This window comes from Peromyscus maniculatus, chromosome 1, assembly GCF_049852395.1.
Source record: "Peromyscus maniculatus bairdii isolate BWxNUB_F1_BW_parent chromosome 1, HU_Pman_BW_mat_3.1, whole genome shotgun sequence".
NCBI lineage: Eukaryota > Metazoa > Chordata > Mammalia > Rodentia > Cricetidae > Peromyscus > Peromyscus maniculatus.
In genome coordinates, this window is record NC_134852.1 from 130,174,652 (window position 1) to 130,201,832 (window position 27,181).

Consider the following 27,181-nt stretch of genomic DNA (forward strand, 5'->3'; position numbering starts at 1 on the left):
TGGGAAAGTTGCTGTATTTGGAGCTATAAATGTTAATGCTCAAAAAATTAGCTGATGGTTTTCAAACATTTCTGATTTAGATGTAACTCAGTGATCTGCACAGAAAACCTCTGAACTGAGAGCCATTAATATTATCATATCTCAATTTTATAGTAGGGAACCCAAGTCTCAGATAGATTTGCTGAAGGTATTCAAGAGAATAAATAGAAAAGCTGAGATCCCAAGAGAGAGCTCTTTAGCTCTAAATAGCAGGTCTTAATCATGACTACTATGCCCTTTACTGGACAGAAACAATATTATTAGCTGGCCTAAGTGAAGATGTAATCCTTACAAAATCCATTTAGCTTCACTCTAGATGATGGCCGTGGAGGCATGTTAACTCCTAGATGTCATCCCTTGGGAACCAGGGAAGCAGGAATGGAATAGAATCCAACTCTAACATGAAAAATTTAATTCCACCTACATATGCCCTCAAAGGGTATATGAAAGAACCATCCTGGATACCTGGGGAAAAAGAGCCTCTTCTTTTCCAGGTAGTCATTCAGTCCCCGCTGGATGTCTTCCAACAGAATGTTGGCTTCCTGAAGCTTCTCAGTCATTCTTGGCTGATCAGCTGCCACCAGAACCCTGGTATCTTTCACCTGGGACACACACACACACACACACACACACACACACACACACACACACACACACTGAGAATCATTATGGGTACTCAACGTTGGTCATGATAATGAAGTCATGACCAACTCACCAACTAGTGATGCTGCCTACCCAAGTAGCCACTTCCTGATGTTTTCCTAGTCCCACAGGGCTAGCTGCTCACCAAGCATGACTGCATTTCTTCAATCATGGCTAGCTGGGTAGAGGCTGGGCATCACAAATTCAGAGTCAATTTCATCTGAACATTTTGGGGGTCTAAAACATAGATCATAGCAGTCTGTGCTGGCCTGTGCTGAACCCTTCCTTGATCAAGGAGCTTTGGGCCATGCAAGGATCATCTCCTGCCAGCTACTCTGTGGCAGAGCAAGCCAGTCTGAAGGGAGAGCCCCAGGTGGCCAAAGTGGAAAGAGGAGTATCAGCAAGAGTATAAAAAGAGTACTTGTAAGCTCCAGAAGGTTTCCTTGGCTCTCTGTTGACCCTTGGGAGGCCTGGCTACACTTCTGTCCTTGTGCTCTATGAATGACCCAATGATTTTTCTTGGCTTACACTTAGTAGGTTTCTATTATGTGCAACCAAAGAAGGATAACTAATGTAAAATCTGCTCCACTGGCTGGGTCTTATAACTGCCCCCCATACCTCACCCCTAGAATCCAGACCACAAGTAATCCAAACAGATATACTTCATTGAGATAAATTCTCTGATCATGTACCACAATTTGAGTTTTTCAAAAAGGGAAAAATATATCCTCTCAGGAGATACACCTTACACATGTGTAACTCATCCTTCCAGGCTTGGTTCTACTGTCACCTGCTTTGGAGGTCTCCTTGACACTCCCAGAAAAGTGTATTGCTCCCTATTGTCTACACACCGTGTGCATACATGACAGCTTTTGTTTATTCAAGCCTGTGCACCTCATAACAGAGTTGTAAAAAAGTGGAAATCATGTTGTTCTTCTCAAATATTTTCTGACTTCTAAGATCATATCTGAGTCATCATATTTACCAAAAAACCCCATTAAATAACTGAGTATCAGTATGCACCACTATTTGAAATCTAAAAGGATTCCCAACCTATGAAAATGGTACTGCATCACTCTTTAACAAGGTCTTTTATCTCATTAGACATGATAGCTAAATAATGTCAACTGCTAAGAGTTATCTCCAGGGAGGTAAGATTTCAAAAACTTTCTCCTTTCCCTATCCCATATTTCCATATTTGAAGTTTTAATAAATTACAACAATGATATAAAATGTCAAATTTAAAGTTCACTTGTAGTTTCAAGGGACATAGACACAATGTACCATGATAATATTTTTTGCTGGTGAGATGCAAGAGATAAAACTCACCGCCTGAGTCATAAGTGTTTTCCAGTAAGAATCCACAGTGCCAAATTTCTTGCCCTCTGTTGGCATCTGGGCTATGATGTCCTCTGAGCTGAAGATTGGTTCCAGGTACAGCCAAGTGACTTGGCATTTTAACCAGGCATCCAAATTTTCCTGTACCCGAACTAGCTTTTCTTCCCATTTCTGTGAATGTAGAATTCCACATCTGAATCAGTAACCTGCCGCTCTGCAGCACACACCAGTGAGTGAGCACACAGATGGATAGATTCATTGATTCATTGACTCACCATTCACTTGTTTAAAAAATACTTATTGAAATGTATCTCATGTGGCTACAGTTTCAGGGAATATGGATATAATGAAACAAAGAGTCTTTCGCCTTGTGAAGCTCACATTTTAGTTAGATAACAATAATAAAGCTTATTCTTTGATGAGTGATGATCAGGGAACTTTATATATATACCATTATATACATATATGAAAGCAATTTAATTCAACCACCTTATGAGATATTAATAAATCTATGTGGGTTGGAGAGATAGCTAAATTGATAAAGTTCTTTCCTCTAGACCAGAACTCAGGTTAAAACAAACAAACAACAACAACAAACTGGGTGTAGTGACATAAGCTTGTAACCCCAGTGCTGGAGAGGTGGAGACACAGGCAGGTCTCTGGAGCTGGCTGGCAGTCCACCCAGCCTGCTTGACTGGTGAGAGTGCTTGTCTCAAAAACAAAACCAAGAAGATTGCTGCCCAAGACTATCCTCTAGTTTCCACAAGTGACACACACACACACACACACACACACACACACACACACACACACACACACAGAATGTAATGGAGATATTAACAAACCTCACATTTACAGATGCAGACTCTGAACACAATAGTTCAAATAGCTTCCCAAGGTCACACAGCTAACAGTGAAGGCAGAACCAGAATACAGACCCAGAGGTCTGGACCCAGGAGGCCTATGCCACTTTTTCTTTTTCCCTTGAGCTCTACCCCTAAGACATTTTCCACCTCCCAACCTATCTCACTTCTACAGACAATGATTAAGGGGGGCTAAACTCTTAGGGTCATGTGGCTCATATTCTAGTGCAGTGGATATCGCTCTATATAAATAAACACTGATTGGCCAATAGCCAGACAGGAAGTATAGGCAGGACTAACAAAGAGGAGAAAAGAAAGAACAGGAAGGCAGAAGGAGTCACTGCCAGCCGCCGCCATGACAAGCAGCATGTGAAGATGCAGGTAAGCCACAAGCCACGTGGCAAGGTATAGATTTATGGAAATGGATTAATTTAAGCTATAAGAACAGTTAGCAAGAAGCCTGCCACGGCCATACAGTTTGTAAGCAATATAAGTCTCTGTGTTTACTTGGTTGGGTCTGAGCAGCTGTGGGACTGGCGGGTGACAAAGATTTGTCCTGACTATGGGCAAGGCAGGAAAACTCTAGTTACATTCTAGATTACTATAGACTATAAAATACTTGGCAAATACATTTTTGTTTGACATATTCAAGCCTCATCTTCTCCTTCGGCAGACTGCTCCAGCGGCTCGGGAAGCCATGATCTTAATTATGCCATTACTGCTCTCTGTCTTGTGTTCATTCCTCCTTTCGTTCGTCCATTCAGGGAAAGGGAAGTTTATTTTTCCATTGAACTTGAGAACCCCACCCCTCCTCTGAGAAACTGAGACCTAATAGGCCACAACAAGATATACAATGGCTGTTTTCTTACCCGACATTCTGTTTCTATTGGCTTGATGAATGCAGAGCCACACATTGTCTGGGTCTTTATCACGTGATCATCGAGTAGCAGTTGAATGTCATCAACCGCACACAAGATGCTTGTATCCTGCCAAAAAAGATGCCCACCCAGTCAAAGTCAAAATCACGAGACCCATTTGCCTTGCCTATGCCATTATCCATGCTGATTCGAGAAGGTTCCAGAAGGTGTCTATGTCTCATAAGACTTTTTCATCATAAGATATTTATTTATTTATTTTGAGACAGGGTCTCAATACAGATGTTCCCACTTCAGCCTCTGAAGCACAATGCACCTGGTTCACATTGGTTACTAAAAATACTCATTGTCAGACAGGAGCAGTGGGGGAATGTCTGTCATCTCAGCACTCTGAAGGCTGAAGCTGGAGGGACACATGAGTTTGAGGCCAGCCTGGGCTACTTCATAAGATCTGTCTCAATAAACAAAATGAAACAAAACAAAAGAAACATTTTACTGTTTGACTTATTTGCAGAAATCAACCTAACCCAGACCTCGAGTCTGTTGGGGGAAAGACAGTCCCCTTCCCCAGTTTCCTACCTCTCTGACCACTTGCTTTCCTGGCTCCCTCAGGGAACATCAGCTTCCAATCCATGGATACTACCTAGGTTCATGTACTGTAGCCAATAATAGGTGTTCTTGTAGTTATTTTGAGATGAAATTCAAAGATTTTTTTAAATTTCAATTCATGAGTTCTCTTTAACTGTCTACTAACAGGACATACTTATTAAGTTAATTACATTTAATCCCCTTGTAAACAAAGCTTTGCTTGCTTGTTCTATGTGTGGTCACATGATAAAAGTACATAGCCCTGTAACTCCAGCTTGGAAACTTCTGTCTTATACATTTGGTGAGTTCTATCTTGCTATCATGTAAGAGTATTGCATCTGCAGTCAGTTCCTATGGGCTGTACACTTTCCCTCAGCCATTGTGGCAGATAGACTGCTGATAGTCTGCCACCTACAGCAAATCTGGTCTTGCTTGCTTTGATTTTACTTCCTTCAAGCTTGCAGACACAGATATAGACGATGTAATTGCAGATATGGACTGAATCTAGCCTAGGATATATTCTTCTGTCTATCTTTTCTCAGTGTGTCTGAAAAGCACGACTAGCTCTTCATAGACTGGAGTCTTCACTTTTATTTCGCTATTGCTTTTTGTTGGTAGCTACTTCAGCCATAAACTTTGAAGGTAAATCAGGACTAATGAACCTGCTCATAGGCCCATAGCTGAACTCTTCATCACAGCCCAGCAGCCTCTAGAGCAGTGTCTGGCCCAGTCAGAATGCACAGCTCCAAGCTTAAGGAACACATGAGACTTGGCCTTGTTGGGAAAGACCTGGTAATGAGCTCATTTGCCTCCAGTTCTCCTGCCTCTGACTGACTCCTGGATGGTTCCTACCCAAGGGTGAAACCAAGGCCTTATGACCATCAAAATCAAAGAGAGAAAAAAGTCACAGGAGGAGGAGGATACATTGTTCAGAGAGAAGGGATGTACTCAGATCTCCAGGGTTTTGGTTCTATGTTGAATATTCGAAAAATGGAGTACTGGGGGTGTGGTCACATGGTAGAGTGCTTTCCCAACAAGAACAGAGCCCCAAGTTCAATCTCCAGTGCTACGGAAAAGAAAGCCAGGAAGGCAAGTGCAGACAGATGTTCAGGTGGGAGAGCAGGGGGGAAAATCTATTGTGATTTTCTTTTTAAGTATCCCAAATGATTCTGCTGTGCAGTTAGCATTTGGGATGCTGTTCCAGGTGTGAATGGGGAGCAGTATGTGAATATCTACCTGTGCCTTCCACAATGAACTGGGCAGCAGTCCCCATATCTACCCTATGCTTCACCACAAGACCAAACTAGAGCCTGGGGTTATCCAAGCAAATGTACCTCCACATTCATTGCACAAACTCATGTCTATCTGCAAACACCCATGAAAATAAAGCAGTCCACACCCTTACAATTCAAACTGATTTGTAAGTGTCTGGGAATTTGCTAGTTCTGGAGAACCCCAGACCCCACTCTCATCCCCACAAATTAGTTGAAAGAGGTCCTGAAGGAATTCCTGTACGCATTAACATTTAAGAAGTAAAATGTGTTGTTGTCCTGCTTCTGAAGGACCTGAGTTGGTGTGTGTGTGTGTGTGTGTGTGTGTGTGTGTGTGTGTGTGTATGCATAGTTACACAAGCCTGTGTTCTTCTTGAGACATGTTAATTCAGGAGACTCACTCCATTCCTTTGCACTAGGTCAAAAGACCCTTTGATTTTGAGATATATGGCTCCAGTGGAGTATGAGAGCAAGGATGATGGAGGACAGGCAGGCAGAGGCAATACCCATGCAGAGGGTTATTCTTCTATGAGGTCTGTTGCATATAGAATCATGTCTGTATCTACTACATTACACACAGGGCTGCTTTCAGGGAGTTACCACTGGACTGACTCACAGTGTCCCTGTACTTCACGAAACTGAACGTCATGTTGACCCAGTCTGACTTCATCTTCTCCAAGTTTTTCTCCAGAGAGTATTCCTTGCTGGCAGCTGCACCAATGGGCTCCAGCCTGAGGAGAGAACACACCAACACCGACATCAACAGGCTGTGGCAGATACCTGAGGAGGAATTTCAGCTCAGTCTTAAGAGATTTCCAAAAGCTTTAATTTTAACAAAATGTTTTCTCTAAGCTTTGCCAGCTACTTCCAATGAATTTCCTGTTCTGAGTACTGTTGTCTTTTGGGGCTGTTTATAAGTTGAGTGTTTCTCCAAAATTCCCACTGAAGTTCTAATCCCCAACCATTCAAAATGTGACTATGTTCGAAGGGCGTTTAATGAGGTGATTATGTTAAAATGAAGCCATGGAGGCTGAGCCTAATCCAGCAGGACTGGTGTTCTTATAGGAAGAGTTGATGGCAATCACACAGAAATCAGGATCATGTGAAGACACAAGGGAAAGGTGGCCATCTATATGCCAAGGAGAGAGGCCTTCAAGGAGACTAGCCCATAGTCATGGACTCCAGGACCCCAAAACTATGAAAAATAAGTTTTCAGCAGCCTAACTTACTTGGCTCCTAAGGAATGACAGCCAAGGTGTCATCTGTCCTCCACTTCACATAACACACATGCATGCACACACACCCCACATTTGTACCTCCCACTCATAAACACACTTGCTCACCCCCAAAACAAACAGAAATAAACACAGCCATTCAGATAATACAAATGATCGCCCTAGAATCCCAGGGCACTTGGGGATGGAGAAAACAAAGAGATTGTTCATCACAGTGTGCTTCATGGATCTTAGTAGCTGGAGGTCATCCTAGTTTGCTGTTTAAGAAGAAACAGGCCCATGAAGGCTGAGTGGTTTGTTCCAAGTTCTAAGAGTTGGGCAGAGTCTCAGGTTCCCAGAAAGAATTTGTTTTTAGTTTCCCTTTGAAATAACATCCCTAACTCTTTCTAGTTCCAACTCTACAGCAGGAAAAGAAATAACCACTTGGGTATGTCAGCCCAAGTGGGAGTCATTGATATTTTCAATCACAGTGACCCCCTGAACCAAAACCTGTCTAGAATGAGGGATAACCCTTACCTTTCAACAAATTTGCCGAATCCAAATTCCAGCATGTTCGCGAGGCACGTTGTCTCTGTGGGCTTTATCTCATAGCCAACAATCTCACTGATCTGCAAAGAAAGGACGAAGACGAGGGGCAGTTGTGGAAGGTAGCACTGTCCAGCGGAACCTCGGTAAGGATGGGGAATTTCATTGTCTGCACTGTCCAGCATTGTAGCCACTAGTCCCAGGAGGCAGTTGAGTGCTAAACAGGTTTAATGCGAGGGATGAACTGAATTTTTGTGTTCAATTAGTTTTAACTAACTAGTACTCAATGAAATGACCACATGGTTGCTGAGTCTGACACTGTGGATCTGAGGGTTCAGAAGGCTGTTGCAGGGCCACACTGTATCTGGTTCTTCCAAGTTTGTCTCCCAATCAATTCCTGAGCATAACAATGACCAGACAGAGCCTCAGTTATGCTTCAAGGGCCTATGGAAAGCTCCCCTGTGATTCAATCTGTAGTGAGTATTTGCTGAGTGTGTGTGTGTGTGTGTGTGTGTGTGTGTGTGTGTGTGTGTGTCTGTCTGTCTGTCTGTCTGTCTGTCTGTCTGTCAGATACACTCTCCAGTGCTCTGAGCTGAGGAATAAGAAGGATTCCCCTTCAAAAGTGCTCCCATGCTGGGCTTGTGATCCTGCCTACTCAGGAGTCTGAGGAAGCAGAATCAATTTCTGGCCCTGCCTAGGCTACAAAGTGAGTTCAAGGCCGACTTGGCCAGCATAAGGAGACTCAAAATTAAAAGTGAAAGGTGATTAATGGCACAGCGTGTCCCTAGGTTTAATTCCCAGTACTGCTCAAAACACAACAGAATAAAGAAGAGCTCCCATCCACATCAGGGGGCTACTTGTCAGGGTCTCCATCCCACTGGTGTGACACTCGCCCAGGCTCACCTCTTCAGTACAAACACCCCTAAGGAAGCTCTGAGGGAAGCTCCTGAAAGACCTAGATAGCACCAGGGTCACCCACGCTAAAGATGGGGGCTGAAGCAGGAATGAGTGTCTGTATTAAAAAAAAATCTATTGCTGAGTTTTACCTCCATTTGGCTGCCAGAGGACTAGAAAACACCAGAGCAGAAAAGAGTGTGGGTGCCATGTTACACTCTGTCTTACCTTGTGTCCTTGGCACCTGACATTTGGTAGACATCAATAAGTATTCATGGAGGAAAAGCCTGACTAAATCATAGAACTTGAATAGCTTCCAATCTGGGTTCTGGGGACCTCTGGAGGATCAGTATGGTAATAAACTAAAAATAATGAGCAGTTATTTGGGGCTTACTAAGAACCATATTGTTTCAAGAGCTTCTCACACTTATTTTAGTCTCCTAGTACCACAAAGAACACACTTATGTGTTAATCCCACTTCACAGCTAAAGAATCTGAGCTGGAAACATTATCTTGTCTAAGACCATCAAGTTAAGAAATAGCAGAATTGGGATTTGGATCCAATTCCGACTCTAATAAATATTATTCTCCAAACTCTAATGTCTCTTACAGGTCCTCTATGTACAGCTGTCTGTGTCATATACTGAACAGTTCTGGACAAACGTAGTATTTGGCAGAATTCTGCAGAACACAAGCTGCACAAGTGGCAGCCTTGACCTTTCACTATTATTGAAAATATCTACTACCTACTTATCTATCTGTCTGTCTATCTATTTATCTATCTATCTGTCTGTCTGTCTGTCTGTCTGTCTGTGTGTCACAGGCACCTGGATATCATAGCACACATGGGGAGGTCAGAGGACAACCTTGCAGGAATTGCCTCTCTCCTTCTGACATGTGGGTTCTGGGGAATGAACTCAGGCTGTCATGCTTGGTGGCCAATTCCTGTCCCTGCTGACCCATCTTGCTGGTGCGTTTATTCTTTTATACATTAAAATACAGTAACACACTGACTATCTCTGGGGCTAAAGCACACTTACACAAAGCCCTCAGCATCGCAACTGGCTTGCAGCGAGGACTTGGAGATTGGCAGGATTTTTTTAATTCTTTTTCTTTTAAAATTAAATATTGACAAGGCATTTGTTTCTCTAATTTTAAGATCCTGGAGCAATGCTGTCTGTGGAGACACTCGTTCCTTATGGCCTCTAAGCCTCGCAAACATGGCTCGAATGAATTGAGGTATGTTCTGAATATAGCACCAAATACTTCACACTACTGATTTCAAAGCTGATGGATACATAAATGATAATGTGTACTAGTTTAGACAGCACATATCTATAAGACTTATTTTACTTATTTCCTTTTACTTTAGAAAATATGGCTGGGCTGGGAACATAGCTTAATGGAAGGGCACTCACCTCACACGTGCAAGCTCCTAGGCTCAAACCCCACTGCCACAAAAAAGATGAAGGAAGGAAGGAAGGAAGGAAGGAAGGAAGGAAGGAAGGAAGGAAGGAAGGAAGGAAGGAAGGAAGGAAGGAAGGAAGAGAGGAAGGAAGGAAGGAAGGAAGGAAGGAAGGAAGGAAGGAAGGAAGAAGGGAAGAAAGGAAAGAAAAGACAAAGACAAAGACAAAGAAAAAAGTTGCAGTCCTAAAGTGTGGCTGCTAGACAAGAAAGGACAGGTGTACACTAGCACTTGTGTACAGCTGGTTCTGTTCTTAGGGACAGCGCCCTCTGAGCTTTTGGGCCGGCTTGGGTCCATAGCACTGGCTGTGCATTTCCTTGTCCAATCTTGTTTTAAACCCAAACAGCAATACCTTGTTGGGATCTGTAAAGTCTACGACCCCAACACAAGGCACCATTTTTTTTTGTTGCGTCAGTTCAAATGGCTGGCAACCACAGCCCAGCTGTCCTAGGATCCCAGATCTGCCCTCAGGCCTTGAGGGGTAACTGGTGGCTTAGTTTTTAGAGCCTTTTAACCAGAACAGGATCTGTGTAAATGGGTTTCCTGAGGGGACCCATTAGGGCAGATCTTGGCTTTGCCAGCCTTGGGGCTGTCACAGGTCTGGGGCCTGAAGTGGGGACAGCCCCTAGTGTATCTGGTGACTCCTGTCCTTTCTTGTCTGCTAGGCCAATTGGATGCATGCTTTAGAGACTCCTTCCTTCTTCCTGGGGGCTGCATTCTACCGTTGGGTTGGATCCACTGTTCCTTCTGCCTGTTGTCTTCCTCACTCCTCAGGGGCTCTCCTGTCATTTGTTCTGTTTAAGCCAAAGAGACCTGGATTCCAGCTCCCTCCTGGTCCACTGACTGGCTATAGGACAACTTAATTCATCTTTCCAATTCTCAGTTTTTCTGCCTATGGACTGGAGATAACAACAGTCCCTATTTCAAAGAGTTTTTGTTAGATGAAATGGGAGAATTCAAATAAAGTGTGCGACCCAATGTCTGGGAGCTTGTGCCTGAGCTGAGATCATCACTCAGTTCTAAGTCTAGGGCTTATTTGTCTAAGTGGCCCATGGAAAGATTTAAGAAGGACGAGAACTAAGAATGCCGGGGGTTTGGGGGGTGGGGGTGTGTTAGTGCTTACACAGGAGGACAGCAGGATGCCAGAGGAAGCACCAGAGGGAAGGCATAGAGACCCCTGCAGTGCTATTTTTAAAAAAATTATGGATAATATTTTTAAGTTGCTGGGGCTCAAATTTAGAGGCTTGCACTGTTAGACAAGCACTCTATGACTGAGCTACACCCTTGGCCCTAAGGAGTGTTCTTTATATGTTGATGAAAACACTTTGAATAATGCCATCTCAAGGATGAACTTGGCCCTATAAGAAGTCACCTGTCACCGGGCGGTGGTGGCACATACCTTTAATCCCAGTACTCGGAAGGCAGAGGCAGGTGGATCTCTGTAAATTCAAGGCCAGCCTGGGCTACAGAGTGAGTTCCAGGAAAGGCTCCAAGGCTACACAGAGAAACCCTGTCTCAAAAAAAAAAAAAAAAAAAAGATTTTAAAGAAGTCACCTGTCCACCCAACATCCCCAAATCCCAACATTCTTAGCTCCCCACATAGATCAAAGGTTATTAACATCCATGGGGATAGAAGCCCCAGGGGCATCCAGAAGGCCAGAAGCCCTTTGCAGATTCCCTTTAGGGTAGAGGCCCACGTGATGACCTGTCACCTGCCTTCCTGCACAGCATCCCAACCCTTGCTGGGGTCCTGGGTCTCCTGCTTTACTGCAGAATTGAAGACAGCTCCTCCCTGCAGACCCTGAGCCACTCAAGACCCTGTCTTCCTGTGGCGATCTATATGCTCCTTGCCACCAGCTTGGGGGTTCACCAAATGTGATGTGTGTTGGGAGACTGGCTTCTTTCAGGGGTCGTGACCTCAATCTCATGCATAGTCCTTAGAGAGGAATCTGCCCATGTCAAGCCGGCCACCTTGCCACTCCACATAGCAGCTCCCTGGTAGAGGGCATTTCAAGGCCATTTGAATATGACAACTCTTTCGAAACACAGCAAGCCTTCCTTTCTCGTGCTTCCTGTTCACACCACACTTTTCACCCTCGCACTTTCCTGCTTACGAAAAGCCTAACTAATTTTAGAGAGAATATTTACTGTTCTAATTTATAGGCTTACGGAGCTTAAAGAGTGCAACTTACTTCTTTGTGTGTTTGTGTGTTTGTGTGTTTGTGTGTTTGTTTGTTTGTTTGTTTGTTTGAGACAGGCCTCATTCTGTAGCCCAGGCTAGCCTGGAATCTACTATGCAGCCTGTCTCAGCTTCTCAAATGCTGGACTAATGGGAATGTGTCACCACACCCAATGTACCAAACTCTTTAAAAAACCTATCCTGTTTGACCAGAAAACTCGACACCAAAGGCAGCCTGCACAAGAATCATCTTGGATCATTTGCAAGGTCTCAGAGAAAGGGGGGAGGCACATGGGGTGGGGTGGGGTGGGGTGGGGGGCTGGGGGGGACAGGAGATGCTGGAGGAGCAAATCAAAGCTTTCCCAGTGTGACTGTAACCACTGTGTTAGAATATTTACACACCAGAAGTGGGGGTCCAACCGAAAGGATCGACCTGGTCATGAGACAGGAAGCTCATCCCATTTCAGGAAGGGATCCACCTATTCCCTTCCTGAAATCCAACATGCCAATTACAACCTCCTTGGCCTCAAGGAGATTTTCATTTCCTGCTTTCCTAGGGTCCCCAGGATGGGGCAGGCCGGACCACACAGGGGGTGACGAGAACCTGCTGCCAGTGCCGATCCTTCATGCCGGGGTTGCAGGCGATGTTGAGGATGGGTATGTGCTGCTTGAACTTCTCAATCTTCAACTTGACGTTCTCAGCTAAGCGCTTGGGGGCAGGCATATCAAGCAAGGTCTTGGTCAACTTGTACGTCGTCCTCCACATATTCCCAATCTCCTCCGCGATTTCCTCAGCATTCAGCAAATAGAGCGGGCCTGGAACAAAGGGAAGTTCAGACGAGGATGGAGTGTCTCGGCCCGCATTAATTTCCCGGACTTGAGAGTGGGTGCCAGTTGAGAAAATGAGCTCAGGCTCCGGGACTGGGCCTGGATCTACTGGCCTCTGCTTAGGCCCTAGAGCCTTGCCCAGGCCTCCACACAGTCATCCGCCATACACTGCAACAACAGACTCCTGGAAGGGTGACTGGAGTCAGTGTGAGACGGTATAAACCAAACAGCAAACTTCACACCGGGCATAGAGTGTGGGCACGCTCAGGGATTGGTCCTTCTGACTAGTGTTGAATGCCATGTCAGCAGTATTAAAAGGATTTCAACGCGTTGTAACCTAACAGTTCGGGAATGGGAGCCCTCTAGAGTTCTGGGAGTATAATATATAATATAATTAACATAAGTTTGAAATTAGTAAACAAGGAAAGAGAAAAAGAAATAGAGAGTATAGGCTCAGTGGCTAAACTGAGGGCCTGAGTTTGGATCCCCAGCACCATGTTAAAACAAACAAACCAAGCTGGGGAAATAGTATGTGAGTGTAACAGCACTGAGGTGGGAGAGACCGTAGATTGTGGAGGTTCTCTGGCCAGCCAGCCTAGTCAAGATGGGGAACTCCAGGCTCAGTGAGAGGCTCCCCCACAACACATACATTTTAAATAAATGACACTTTAAAAAATACTTCAAAATATTAGTCCCTCCTCCTTTTTTTTTGGTAGGGAGTTTTTAGCATTGGCTTTCACATTCAGCCCAAATCTCCCCATGTTCTCATGGTAATGCATTACTTCCTGTTGGAACGTTCTAGACCAGCATTACTTCCTACATTATGGTATAGCTAACTGACTCATAAACACCCTCCAACTCCCCAGGGCCGCCTAGACCAACGGCAACTCCATTCACTTAATATGCCTCAGCAACTCAGTGTTTTTTGTCAAATCACTAAAAATTAAATCTTACAAGGAAAAGTAGGGGCTGGCAGAATACTTGGAACAGAAGCCACTTCCAGGACGAGGAGTTGTCTGGCAGTTGACTGAGTTAATGGTGACTTTAGAGGCAGGGTGAATTTTAGGCTAAGATACCAAGTTACTGTTCCCTCTCAACTACACAAGCAACCCTCTTCTCTTAGGCAGTGACTCGGGCCACAGGGTGCAAAGTCTGGCACAGAGGAGGACTTCTTTCAGAGAGCTTCCCAGGGGGGCGTAGTACAAGGAATTCTGCTTCTCGGTACACACTCAACTTCAATGGCAAACAGGGAAAAAAAAATGCTTTTTAAAGAAAAAAAGATGAAAGTAAGATAATATTTTAAACATCTGATCAGCAAACACAACTTTGAAAGCTGTCTTCTTTAGGTTTGTGAAGAGTAAGAAACGGGCACTCTCACAAATTGCTGGAAGAAGGAATTAAAACATCACTTTTCTGGAAGACAATCATGAAAGTCAGATTTTCCTCCATAAGAATCATTTTTAAAATCTTATTAATTTTTTTTTTTTTTTTTTTTTTTTTTTTTTTTTTTTGGTTTTTCGAGACAGGGTTTCTCTGCGTAGCTTTGCGCCTTTCCTGGAGCTCACTTGGTAGCCCAGGCTGGCCTCGAACTCACAGAGATCCGCCTGGCTCTGCCTCCTGAGTGCTGGGATTAAAGGCGTGCGCCACCACCGCCCGGCCAGAATCTTATTAATTTTCACAACATGCCTTTTGGATCTTTGACATTTTATACTTAGGAATCCATCTTAAGAAAACAGTAATAGAGGAGAATAGGAGTGATTCTGACCAAAACACACTACATTCATATGTGAAATTGTCAAAGAATGAATAAAAAATGGTTTAAAATAGAAAACACTCATAATTGCCCCAGAGAACCTCAGTGAAGATATTCATCCAGCTGTGCTTACTGTACTGAAGCCCTAGAAATGAACATTAAAGTTTCAGATTTTATCTTTTTAATACCTTGCACAGAGATGGAATCCAATCAACTATTTCCCAATAAATCACCTTCTTTAAACCCATCTCCTAAAATCCACATTGATATAATAATATATATTATAGCCTAATACAATAATATATAAATTACATATTTACTACGTATTATGTATTATATATTCTAATATAAATTATAATGTATAAATAACTAAAATAATATAATATATTCTATTGTGTATATATTTACAATATAATATTGTAATATAATATGACCCATACTGAATAACTAATATTCCCATATGGATGGCTGCAGTGTATTCAAGTTAAAGGAGTATTTCATCAGCAAATTGGTTGCTTTTCTGTTCAATAAGACAAGGCCTACCAAACTGCCAGAACCCAAAACTCAAAAGCCACCCAGGGTTTTTCCTTCATCTTCCTTGTCTTATGTGTCTATTGTACTCTGTTGATTCTGTCCACACATTGCCTCCCTAGCTCCAGAGCCTGGAGTGAAGGGTAGTTTTTAGATGTCCGCAGCACTCTGGCCCTTCTTAATGCAGCATCTCAGAGGTGCTGTCCTCAGTCTCTCTCCTCTTCTTGAAATCATCACCATGACAAAGGCTCTGGGTGCTGATGTGATTTAAACCTGGAAATAGGTATCTCGCTCTTTGGTTTCTTGTCTCCCCTTGTTATTACATTGAGAAAATATAAACTGTTGCTGTCTTAATCCAGAGTGCTGGAATCCAAACAGCAAATCTGATTTCCGAGCTGGCTGGGTGGATCGGCATCATCCCCACCTCCGTCCCCTCCTTGTCCGGGCAGGGTTAGAACTTGGCCTACCATTCATCCACTCCTCTGACTTGGTGCTGAACTCGTAGGCTGTTACCCACAGCTGCTCAAAGGGCACTTTGTTGATCATCAGGGTTTGCAGAAGAGGGAAGGAACTCTTCTCCTTCTCCAACAGTTCTTCTTCCTTGTTGATCAACTGTAAGGAAAAGAGGAGGCAGTCTGTTGGATAGGTGGTTCTCTTGAACCCTGGAAACCTCCACGGCAACTTCCTCAGCACTGAGAAAGCCAAATGGAGGAGGCAGACACTCATTCAATGGGGCAGACTTAGTGGGAAGGTCCTTCTGCTGCCTCTGAGGGCCATGGTACTTGAGATCTAGCTACTGGAAACTGTGATGTGATGCTTGTTGCTTCATCTTTGTTCCCAGCATACTGTAGACCTCTCCATTTTCATAATTTCTACGTGAAATTTACTTGTTTATATGACTGTTTACCAGCCTTCTTACATTAACTTGCCTCAAAGGGAAGAACTTCAATGTTTTGTTGTTTAAACAGCTTGCTAATTGACCTTTGGGGAAAGTAGCTTACTGGCTCCACGTCTTTTCTATCCCACTAACATGGGCATGCATAGGGATAACAAGCTGCAGAAGTTTATTCCAGGCATTGAGATGAATGCAAAGGGCACATGAAGCCCTTTGTATATAACTCAGCTTATAATGGATACGCAACATGTACAAGCAGTTACCTTTCTGTAACTTCACAACTTATGAACACCTGATAAAATGTAAACACTAAGTGGAAAAGGTAGCTGAACATATTTGTGGGAGAATGGGCCAAGCAAACAATGGTGTGCCCCGACAGGTGTCATGTTCATAAGCAAAGAACCCGAATGACCAGACCTTAGAATCCTAAGTTCCCATCACAAGTTCCAAACCTCAAATTCTGTCAGTGCAAGATCTAGGTTCTTGGAGAGTTCATTAAGCTTTTCCACATTGTTCTTCATTTCTTCTGTGGTCATCACCTCACGCTTCCTAAAAGTGTCCAGTTCTTTGCCATAGCCTTCGAGTCGCGACTCAAATTCTGAGCACCTGAAAGTGAAGACAGCCCCGTTACATCTGAATTTCCATTGTCTGTCCTTTGCAGATTATCAGCCTGGGAGGGATGTGTTCTTCTGACACTCCCAAACTCTACATCTATCTAAAAGCAAACGAAGAAAGAGAAATAAAAAAACAGGTTAAAGCATCTATGATCCATCTATTGGAGACGGGCTGCTATGACCCTATTGGTGATTGAACATGCCTAGAAATTTTTCCTGTCCAGGTAAGTACATGCTCAGTTATGTATTTTATACAATGTTTATTCATTCCACCATTAGATATTTATTATCGAGGCCTGATACATCCCAGAACTAGGCACCAGAAAAGGATCTGTGAAGTATGCTATTAATTTCCATACCTTATTGGAACATGAAATTTAGTTGGGAGGGAATCTAGACAAGAAGCATGGATTGGTGAGTGGGTGGATGGATGGATGGGTAGATGGTTCAATTCCCAGATTATAGATAGATGAATAAATCCATAAAGATACTTCTGATAGTAACAAATGCTGTAAGGAAAACAGAGAAAAGCGAACAGACTGCCTTGTGTTATCCACTCTAGCTGGAGTGATTAGGGAGATCTTTCTAGATCTGTCTACTTCATCCATGTGATCAACAAATCTGGTCTCCATTTGTTTCTTTATCCAATTTATGTAGATGATCTACTGTTTAGTGGACAGGATGTAGAGCCAGGAGTGCTTGGCCCAAATGTCTACTGATATTTATTAGCTATGTGGTCTTTGGGCACATCACTTAAATTCTCTGTATGTCAATATATACAAAGAGAAAGTATGAACTTAATAGCTAAATAACTAAGTAGAAGTTAATATAAAATTGTCCCAAATTGAGCTTGGTTTATCACAATCACTGTACAAGAATTTGTTCTCATTGATGCAAATATATGTATTTTCTTCATTAATTCCACGTTACCAGCAGTTGCAGATTGTCTGACATACAGACAACAATCAATATTCATTGAATGAGCAAGAGTTCTTGTCACCAAGTACAGCGTTAGTGATAGCCCATAAATTTTGCTCTTATCTTCTTAGATTCTTAATTCTACTATAACAATTTTAAATGTTCTTTCTTTTTCCTCTTAATGGTACTTTAAGAGAGTTACTTTCCAAGTGATTTGGTTTGGATTTTATCTCTAATTGCACCATGTGGGAGACAGTGTATGATATGATCCCTGCCTCCTGGTTCAAATTCTATATAATTGGCTCCCTCGAGTTTGGCCTAGACATGGTAATTCACTTCTTATAAACAAAATATGGCAAAAGGATGAGTTGTCCCCTCCAAGAAAGTTCACAGAAAGGCCAATTTCTATCTCTTTTACTCACTCTTTCAGTCCTACTTTGAAGGAAAACAGCTCCCATGAGGGGAGGTTCATGTGGCCAGAAGGAAGCCAAGGGCCAGCAAAGTGCTCAACCCTACTAATAACCATGGGATCAAGCCCAGAAGTGGATCATCAGCTAGTGGGACCCCCAGACCAGCCTACAGCTTGGGCTAGCATTCTGACTCAAGCTTCACAGGAGACTTGTTATCAGAGACATACAGCTAAGTGGCTCTTGGGAGTTCTAATCCAAAGACACTGTGAGAAATCTCCATTGCTTTAAGATGCTATGTTGTATTATGTCACAATAGATAGCTAATATACACAATTATATAATTTCTGCTCCTTATTTTTATGAGTCCTGAAACATGGTCAGTTTTTTAATGAATATCTATGGGCATTTAAGAATAGATATTTTACATTGCAGGGTCAAGTTTTTGATGTGCAATCATGAATGGAAGCCCCTGGAAAGAGCCTTACCTTTTGCTGAACCTTCTCTGCAAAGCTGATTAACTGATTGAAATCTCAGCAATGGTGGAGAGGTTGAGATATTGCAGGTCTAAAGTCTAATTATAATTTCTCCTGGGCTATCGTTAGTTCTCTGCTCACCTCTGTGTCTGACCTAACATCCTGTAACTAGGCCTTTTGGAATGCATTAGCTTAGCAGATCACTAACGTTCACTATCCAAAATGCTAAGACCGTTGTCAGCACCTGGACCAACAGCACAGATTTCTCTACTCTTGCTGTAACCACCTGATGTTTCCACCAGCATATCCGAAAAATGCCTTGATTTATAACTTGCTTTTCTCTGCTGCTGTAAAGCTTCATCAGACTGTTATCACATGGGAACATGGAGTCTGGGGTAACCCCAGTCTGTGCTCCCTAGCCACGGGCACTCACTTTGGGTTCCAGAATAAACTCGTCTTATCCCCTGAGAGGTAGAAGCTGTGTTTTCATGTTCACATTATCAATATGGAGACAGAGTGGGAGACACACCCCACCAATGAGTCAAGATTACTCTTTATTCCATTATCTCTTCATTCAAGTTACTCTTCTATTTGAATTATGCACTAGTTTATGTAATTTATATATAAGAATTGATGTCTGACTTAATTTTCTTTTACTTATCTAAGTAACCATCTTTGATTCACTGATTCCCCCGAAGTGTTATTAGCCAACTGGAAAACTAGACAATCTCCAGCCCCGGGAGGTATGGCTTCATCCTCTTCCTCATCATCACAGCTCTTGTGCCACTTTGGTCCCTTTTTTTTTCTTTTTTCTTTTCTTTTCTTTTTTGTTTGTTTGTTTGATTTTTAGAGACAGGGTTTCTCTGTGTAGCTTTGCGCCTTTCCTGGAACTCACTCTGTAGTCCAGGCTGGCCTCGAACTCACAGAGATCCTCCTGCCTCTGCCTCCCGAGTGCTGGGATTAAAGGTGTGTGCTACCACCGCCCGGCCACTTTGGTCCTTTCTTGTCATTCTTCCTCTTCACATGGCCTGGGTGGCCATTACCATAAGGAGAGCAGAGGGAGAAGTCTATCTTCTCGGAGTCCAGATAGACAACAAAAGATGGGATGTGTCTTAGTTAGGGTTTCTATTGCTGTGGAGAGACACCATGACCACAGCAACTCTTATAAGGAAAACATTTAATTGAGGTGATTTGCTTAGAGTTCAGTCAATTATCATCATGACAGGGGCATGCAGCATGCAGGCAGACGTGGTGCTGGAGGAATATCTTATAGTCCTACATCTTGAGGGCAACAGGAAGTCAACTGACATTCATACTGAGAAAAGCTTGAGCAAGAGAGACCTCAAAGCCCATCCCTACAGTGACACACTTACTCCAACAAGGCCACACCTCCTAATAGTGCTACTCCCTTTAGGGGCCATTTCCTTTCAAACCACCACAGGATGTTCACCACCTATTGTGGACCCTGGTATGGTACTGGCGGATGAGCACTCAGGTACAGTGAATAGACTTGGCCAGGCCCATCAGACCTAGGCCTGAAGCTGCCTCTCCAAGAAATCCCCAATCTTCAGGCCAAAATATAATCCAGTTTCATCTTTCCTCATCCAGCACGCCAGTGCTAATGAGTTGCTTCAGAAGGACATTGCCTTCAAGAAGATGCCATGGTTTCCTATTAATTAGTCCAGTGTCAGCAGCTTCTGGGTGGCCTTGTGGGTCTTGGCCAAGGTAAATTTGACCCTCCAGACCTCACCTTTGTAGGCCATATTTGCCTATCAGCTTCAGTTTCTGATTGAGATACAATTTCTCAAAGGGTCTGCATGGGGTCACATAGGTTTTATGACAAAACTACTATCTTGGTCCCCACTAATATTTTTTTCTCTAACTCAATGGTTCTCAACCTTCCTAGTGCTGTGACTTTTTAATACAGTTCCTCATGTTATGGTGACCCCCAACTGTAAAATTTTCATTTGTATTTCATAACTGTAATTTTGCTGCTGTTATGATCATAATGTAAATATCTGATATGCAGGATAGTTGATATGCAACCCCTGTGAAAAGGTCATAAAACCACAAGGGGGTCTCACCCATAGGCTGAGAACCACTGCTCTAACTGATTAACATTTTGTTTTTCTTTGTATTATTTTTATTTTCCATTTTCCTCTATGTATCGTATATGCATGTCAGCATATATGTGCATGTACACAAGTGTGTGTGTGTGTGTGTGTGTGTGCCCATGTATGTGGAAGCCAAAATTGATGTGAGGAATTATCCTTGGTTGCTCTTTCACCTTATTCATCAAGCTAGGTTTCTTTTTTTTAAAAATTTTTTTCTTTCATTGTTCTTTATTAAGAAATTTTCTACTCACTCCACATACTATCCACAGATCCCCCCTCCTCCCTTCTCCTACCCCCAGCCCTCTTTCCCAAGCCACCACACATTCCCACATTCCCCAAATTGAGGTCTCCCATGGGGAGTCAGCAGAGCCCAGCACACTGAGCCTAAGACAGGTCCAAACCCCTTCCCACTGCACCAAGGCTGTGCAAGGTGTCACACCACAGGCACTGGGTTCCAGAAACCTGCCCATAGACCAGGGACAGATCCTGATCCCCCTGCCTGGGTGCCTCCCCAACAGTTTGAGCCAAACAACCATCTTCCATATCCAGAGGGCCTAGTCCAGGAAACCAGAAGCTCGTCTGTGCTCACCCACCTTTCCAAGCTAGGTTTCTTAATCAAACTCAGAGTTTGACAATATAGCTAGCTTGTTCTGGAGACCTCTGAGGCTGAAATTAAAGGTGGCTGCCACCCACACCCACCTGACATTTTATATGGCTTCTTGAGATCCAAATGTCAGCAAGCATTTTAACCACTGAGACAGCTCTCTAGCCTCAGCATTTTTAAAAATGTGTGTGTGTGTGTGTGTGTGTGTGTGTGTGTGTGTGTGTTTGAGAGAGAGAGAGAGAGAGAGAGAGAGAGAGAGAGAGAGAACTGCAGGTGCATGTGGGCATCAGAGGACAACTTTTAGGAGTTGGTTCTGTTTTTCAGCTGTGTGTTCTGGGTGCTGAGCTCAAGTCATTGGTTTTGTGTGACAAACACTCTTACCCACTGACCCATCCTGCCAGGCCATTTTTTCTTTGTATGGCATGTGATAGTCTTGGTTATAGACAGCTTAAGTTTCCCTGATATCGATAGGAACAGAAACCATATTAGTATCAAGATTAAATCAATTTTTAAGAATTTATGGGAAACGCAAGAGGGTGGAAGAACATAGTAAAAAACATTTTAGAGGTGCAATTAGAGAGCTCTAGAGTTGTGCCAAACAACACAGTTTCTTTAAAAAAAAATAAATGGGAAGGGGAAAAATAGGAGTTGAAGGGGGCCAGGAAACTTACAGAATAAAAGAAATTGGAGGGAAACAATAGAATGCAATGTTGGAGCCATTCATTATTCAGGTTCTGATTCAAGTAAGTAGAACATAAAAAGAAAACATTAGACCCTTTCTGGTTCCAGGTTAAAAGTTTTCAATAACTCCCTACCATGGAAATAAAATGCACACTCATCACTGTGACCTTAAGCATCCAATCCTCTGACTTTATGACCTCAGGTGAAGAGCCATCTTCCTAGTAGAGATCTTCCCACTAGGGAGCCTTTTCCCATGCTGTCTAGGTTGTACCCAGCTGCTCTCTCCTTCTCCATATCCTCACTCACCCAGCTCCTTCTCAAGTCTCTTCAGATGTGAGCCGTCCTCTGACGTGCATCAGGCACAACCACCATGCTGGTTCCAGCTCGTTCTCTTCAGTAGAGCTTCTACACATCCCCACTCTGCCTTCCACCCCCATCCCCACCTCCCCACCCCCGCCTGCCATCCACAAGAGAACAGGACTCTGAGGAATGTCAATGGGACCACGAAAGGGAAGAAAGACAGGGGCCTTTGCCACTCTGGTCTTTGCCTGGTTGTCTGAGCTACTGGGAGAGGCGTCCTGCCTTTGTTTCTTTCTCTTTGGTTCCTCTTCACAGCCTTTGCTTAGTTTTGCTTTGTAATAAGCTGTTATTTGAGACCCTGGGAGGCATTTAAAGTACCCTAATGGTGAACAAATTGCATTCATCCACTGGAACCATGAAAGATCAAGCATTGCCATTCAGAGGGATGCTGACGCTGGTGCCTCGGGCCAAACACGGCAAGGGAGGAAGAGACTGAATTCAATCATGCTCCAGCCTCCTGCAGGACTCACCATTGCCGGAGCCCAGCCTGGATCCAACAGACCATGGAATTAGGGGCTGTAGGTTGGAAGTCAGCCTCTTAGACACTGTGAGAGAAGAATGGACCGCAGTAGGACTTGGGGAAACTAATGGAGAATACTTGACACTGAACCCCAGAACTGAGGTGAATTGGGAAAATGAGGTCTACTACTTTGGAGAGAAAACAAGATTGTTTCCAAAGAAGATAGATGAACACATGGCCATTGCTCAGCCTTCCTCACTCATGTGGAACAATGGGCAGTCGACATTTACCAAAGGGAGGCCGAGCCAGGGCTGCCTCACTGAGCCTCTGGTGCTAGAGCTCAGGCACTAGGTGATGAGTCCAACTGAGAGTCCCTGCCCAGGGAGAAGAAACCTGCACTCCTCCCACGCTGCGAGCGGCAGCCCTTCTTTCTCCAACAGCCAGTCCCTGCATATGCACTGCCTCCATTCACACTTATACTTACAGTAACAATCTATCTTTTTAAGGACAGGGTCCCTCTATGTATCTCCGACTGTCCTGGAACTCACTATGGAGAGCAGGCTGGCCTCTGACTCACAGAGATTCTGCCTGCTTCTGTCTGCTGAGTGGTGAGATTAAAGGCCTGTGCCACCATGCCCAGCTATGACAGGAATATTCTAACAGCACACCCATCATGCTTTGGAGATTAGGAAGCGTTTCTCAGGCCAGAGAGGTTGCTGTTACGGGAGGGGGAAGCATGCAGTGTTGGAATGTCCACCCTATGCACGGATATGATGTGGGCACAATCAGAACGTCTCATTTCATCCCTTCAGCACGGTGAGGTAGACTCTACTGTAGCCTGCTTTCCAGGTGACAGATGTGATGCTCAAAGAAATGACAAAACATGCTTGAGTTTTTCATTTGACTATTGAAAACTGGATTTGCTTTCTGATTAGCCTTAACTTCCCAGGCTGGAGAGGCTGCATAAGTATATATGTGTGTGTGTGTGTGGGGGGGGTACTGGAATTCCTTGTATTTGTGGCTCAATTTTTCTGAAAATCTAAACTGCATTGAATATGACTTAAAAAGAAATCAGTCCATCCAGCAGGCTAGGTTTTAGGATCTGGAAGATGGTATCTAGTTAGGTAGGGACAAGGTTTTAGATAGAAAAATATGCCTATTCTTAGTTTTCTGTATTTCTCTGTCACTGGGCTAAAGTATTAATTTTGAAGACATATACACGTTCATGTCTAGAACAGAGCACAGCACATAGTAAAGTCCATGATGAGTACCTGTAACACCTAATGAAGGAACACACGTTTCACAGCTCATTAGCACTGAGGAGCAGCTGCAGAAGAGGCAGTGGCCCAGCCCCTACCATGCCTTTATTCTCCCTGTCCTGATGTCCTCCAGCATCTGCTCTCCAGTGGAAGGCAGACACTTCTGCTGTCATTACTGTGGAGGCTGTTATTACAAGTGTTTTTACCGTTTTCTCTCTGTACCATTACATTCTCACTGTTCAAACCTGGGAGGAGGGGTTGACTACAGTGACGCCACATAGAAGGATCAAAAGAAGTCCCTTCTCCACCAATGACTTCAACCATTGCCCCCACACTGCTGTGACAGGATCTAGACAGAACCAGGATCTGCAGAGTGGGTGGTTGTTCAGAAAGCCTGGCCTCATTCCCCAAGTTACCCCAGATGCTCCCTGTACCTTTTGATTAAGTCCATCTCTGCCTGATCCCTCTTGCTAAGGAGCAGATTTCGGCTGTTTTCAAAGACATCTTCTATCTGGTCAGGCCAGAGGAACAGGGTGCTGTTAAGTTTGATATCCTCATCTGCAAAACATATGGAGTCTGCTGCCGGGCACAGTTCAGGATGTGGGGAATCAGTTTAGCAGGGAAAGGGTCAGCAGAAGTCTCGCCTCTGTGGGGTGATAGTAAATAAATGGAATCCCATGGATGAATGAAAGCCAGTGCTCACTGGACATTTACTAGAGCCAACACTAGTAGGTAGATGGCAGCGGGGGGGGGGGGGCAGTTAATGAATGGATTCATATAGATGAATGAAAGCCAGAGTTCACTGGGCAGTTACTAGAGACCATGTTAATACACAGACAGCATTATCATCCTTATTCTCACAAATGGGGAACACAGTGGAGCTACATGGTCAACGTTGCATTGTTGGAGGTCAGACCAGTTCCAAGCCCAACCAACCCCAGAGCCTATGTTCTCGTCAACCTGTTTTAATGGCTTCTAAAGAGTGTCAGAAACGCAGGATGGAGTTCCTCTTCCATACCTCTCACCACTTCATCTCATCTGCAATAATGGCGGTAACACATACACCCTGTCCGTTATAACTCTGGCCAGTGAACAGGTAGAGACAAACTGAAAGTCTAGCATGTCTCCATGTAGTCAAGGGCATGGCTCCTGAATGTAAGGGTGGCTGCCTAGCCAATCACTTTGCATTCCCAGTCTCTATCAATGCTCCCCAACATAACATAGTTTGACCCATGTAGTTCATAAGTGTTTTCAGCTGGGAAATGATTTGTGAAGAACAGAGGAATTTTCTCCTTATAATCTAGTTCTTACTTCAAAAGTCCAACTTGATCTAAGAAGACTTGAAGGGGTCTAAATGACCTGGAACATTTTTTCCTTCTAAAGTATACAGAAACAAGTTCTAGCCCCTCAAAGGTGGGACTTATTAAGATTATAGACAAGTGAAACCTACCCATTTATCAAAAGATTCTGCATTTAGAACTAACTGTCCATGAACATCAGGCATTAGATGCCAGTATAGTATGCTAAGAACCAGGCCTCTGGATACGTAATCTAACAAGATTCCTTTTGTGTGATTCAAATTCTTGTGTCTAAGAGTGTAAATTAGTGCCTCTCGTACTTGGGGCATTTGGAAAGAAGCTTTCCCAATAGTGCATAGTGGGGTGCTATTAACCTACTTTCTCCAAGGTTTTTATTTCTAGAATATAAACAAACAGCACATTTTAATATTTACATAGGAACACAAATATGCTTGTGCACACATATGGTGCAGACTTACAGGGCAAGTCCGCGTAATCCATCAGGAATTCAAGCCTCTCACTTGCATCTCTAAGTTGCCTCCTGAGTTTGAACACAGTGACATCACTGGATTTCTTTAAGTATTCAATGAGGGCCACTAGCTCCGAGGTGTTGGCAGGAATCTCACTGACTTTTTCAGCGATGGTGTTGTACTGATTACAAATACTGTGGAGAAAGAAATAGTCACAACAACCACCATCACCACCATCACCACCACCACCACCACCACCACCATCACCACCATCACCACCATCACCACCACCACCACCACCACCACCACCACCACCACCACCACCACCATCACCACCACCATCACCACCACCACCACCACCACCACTACCACCACCATCACCACCATCACCACCACCACCACCACCACCACCACCATCACCACCACCACCATCACCACCATCATCATCACCACCATCACCACCACCACCACATGCACATCTGGATTTGCATCAACCTGGAGGCCTTAGGTTGATGTGAGGAATCATCCTCTACAGCTTGTCTGCCTTCCCAGACTAAAAATACAGGTGGGATACCACACCCAGTTGGCATTTATGTGGGTTCCAGGGATCCAAACTCTAGTCCTCATACTTGTGTGGCAAGAACTTAACCACTAAGCCATCTCTACAGCCCAAATTTCCCCCCAGAATTTTTATACCTGGTATTGGTTTCCCGGTTTACATCCACTTGATACTGAATCAGACGGTCTATAAGATTTTGGGCTCTCTCACAGAGGTCATGATTTAGGAAGATGGCATCAAGACAGAACATGGCCAGAGGCACAGTGATGTGCATCGATGCAATTTCCTTTCTCCTCTTTTTTATGAGATTGATACTCTGTAGAATGAAGTACGTTCATAGTTCAATTGGTATTTGAGCTCTACCCATTGCCCCAGCCTTCCCCTTGGTCAGCACTAGTCCAATACTGAGCTTGGTGCTCATAGCAATCCATCGATTGCTCAGTGGATTGACTGTAGCTCATGTTACCAGGGCATGAAACTCTGAGTGGCATCTCCTACCATCACAAAGTCCTCAATCTCATGGTTTTCCTTCAGGAATTCGGTGATGGCTTGCTCTGCCGTGTTATCCAGCAAGTCATCATACTTTTTGTATACATTTAAGTATCTTTCATGTTGAAGAACATAAAACAAAGCACACAAACATAAGTCAGTGAGTTGGATGGGCAAGGGTGCAGCTAAAAACAGTTAATAGCATTTAAAACATGAACTCAAACCAAGAAAGAGAACTATAATAGAAATACAACTGGAAATTCAGGATTTGGGCTTCTAATTTCAATTTTGTGACTCCCTTGTGGCACAGACTCAGAGAAGATACTTAGTTAGTTGTTTGAGACAGAGTTTCTCTGTGTAGCCCAGGCTGGCCTCAAACTCACAAAGATCCACCTGCCTCTGCCTCCCAAATGTTGGATTAAAGGCATGTGCCACCACTGCCTGGTATTTTTTTGTTGTTGTTGTTGTTTTAACCACTGTTGTGTTTTTATTTTAAGTGGCTATAATAAACCTAATTTTATAAGGTTATCATAAACCTTAGCTATAGTAAA

General features: G+C 43.7%; 1 protein-coding gene across 1 annotated transcript in view; it reads right to left on the bottom strand.

The window, feature by feature from the left end:
• The window catches only part of Dnah3 (dynein axonemal heavy chain 3), a 165,125-nt gene that overhangs the window by 112,445 nt on the left and 25,499 nt on the right, over positions 1 to 27,181 (bottom strand). The window contains exons 12-23 of the mRNA XM_042282688.2: positions 26,640 to 26,745; positions 26,279 to 26,457; positions 25,592 to 25,776; positions 24,249 to 24,372; positions 16,374 to 16,527; positions 15,494 to 15,638; positions 12,519 to 12,730; positions 7,368 to 7,459; positions 6,233 to 6,347; positions 3,752 to 3,868; positions 2,011 to 2,190; positions 505 to 641 (exon numbers count right to left, since the gene is read on the bottom strand). Coding sequence (XP_042138622.1) covers positions 505 to 641; positions 2,011 to 2,190; positions 3,752 to 3,868; positions 6,233 to 6,347; positions 7,368 to 7,459; positions 12,519 to 12,730; positions 15,494 to 15,638; positions 16,374 to 16,527; positions 24,249 to 24,372; positions 25,592 to 25,776; positions 26,279 to 26,457; positions 26,640 to 26,745 — 1,746 coding nt within the window. The remainder of the gene's footprint in view (positions 1 to 504; positions 642 to 2,010; positions 2,191 to 3,751; positions 3,869 to 6,232; positions 6,348 to 7,367; positions 7,460 to 12,518; positions 12,731 to 15,493; positions 15,639 to 16,373; positions 16,528 to 24,248; positions 24,373 to 25,591; positions 25,777 to 26,278; positions 26,458 to 26,639; positions 26,746 to 27,181) is intronic.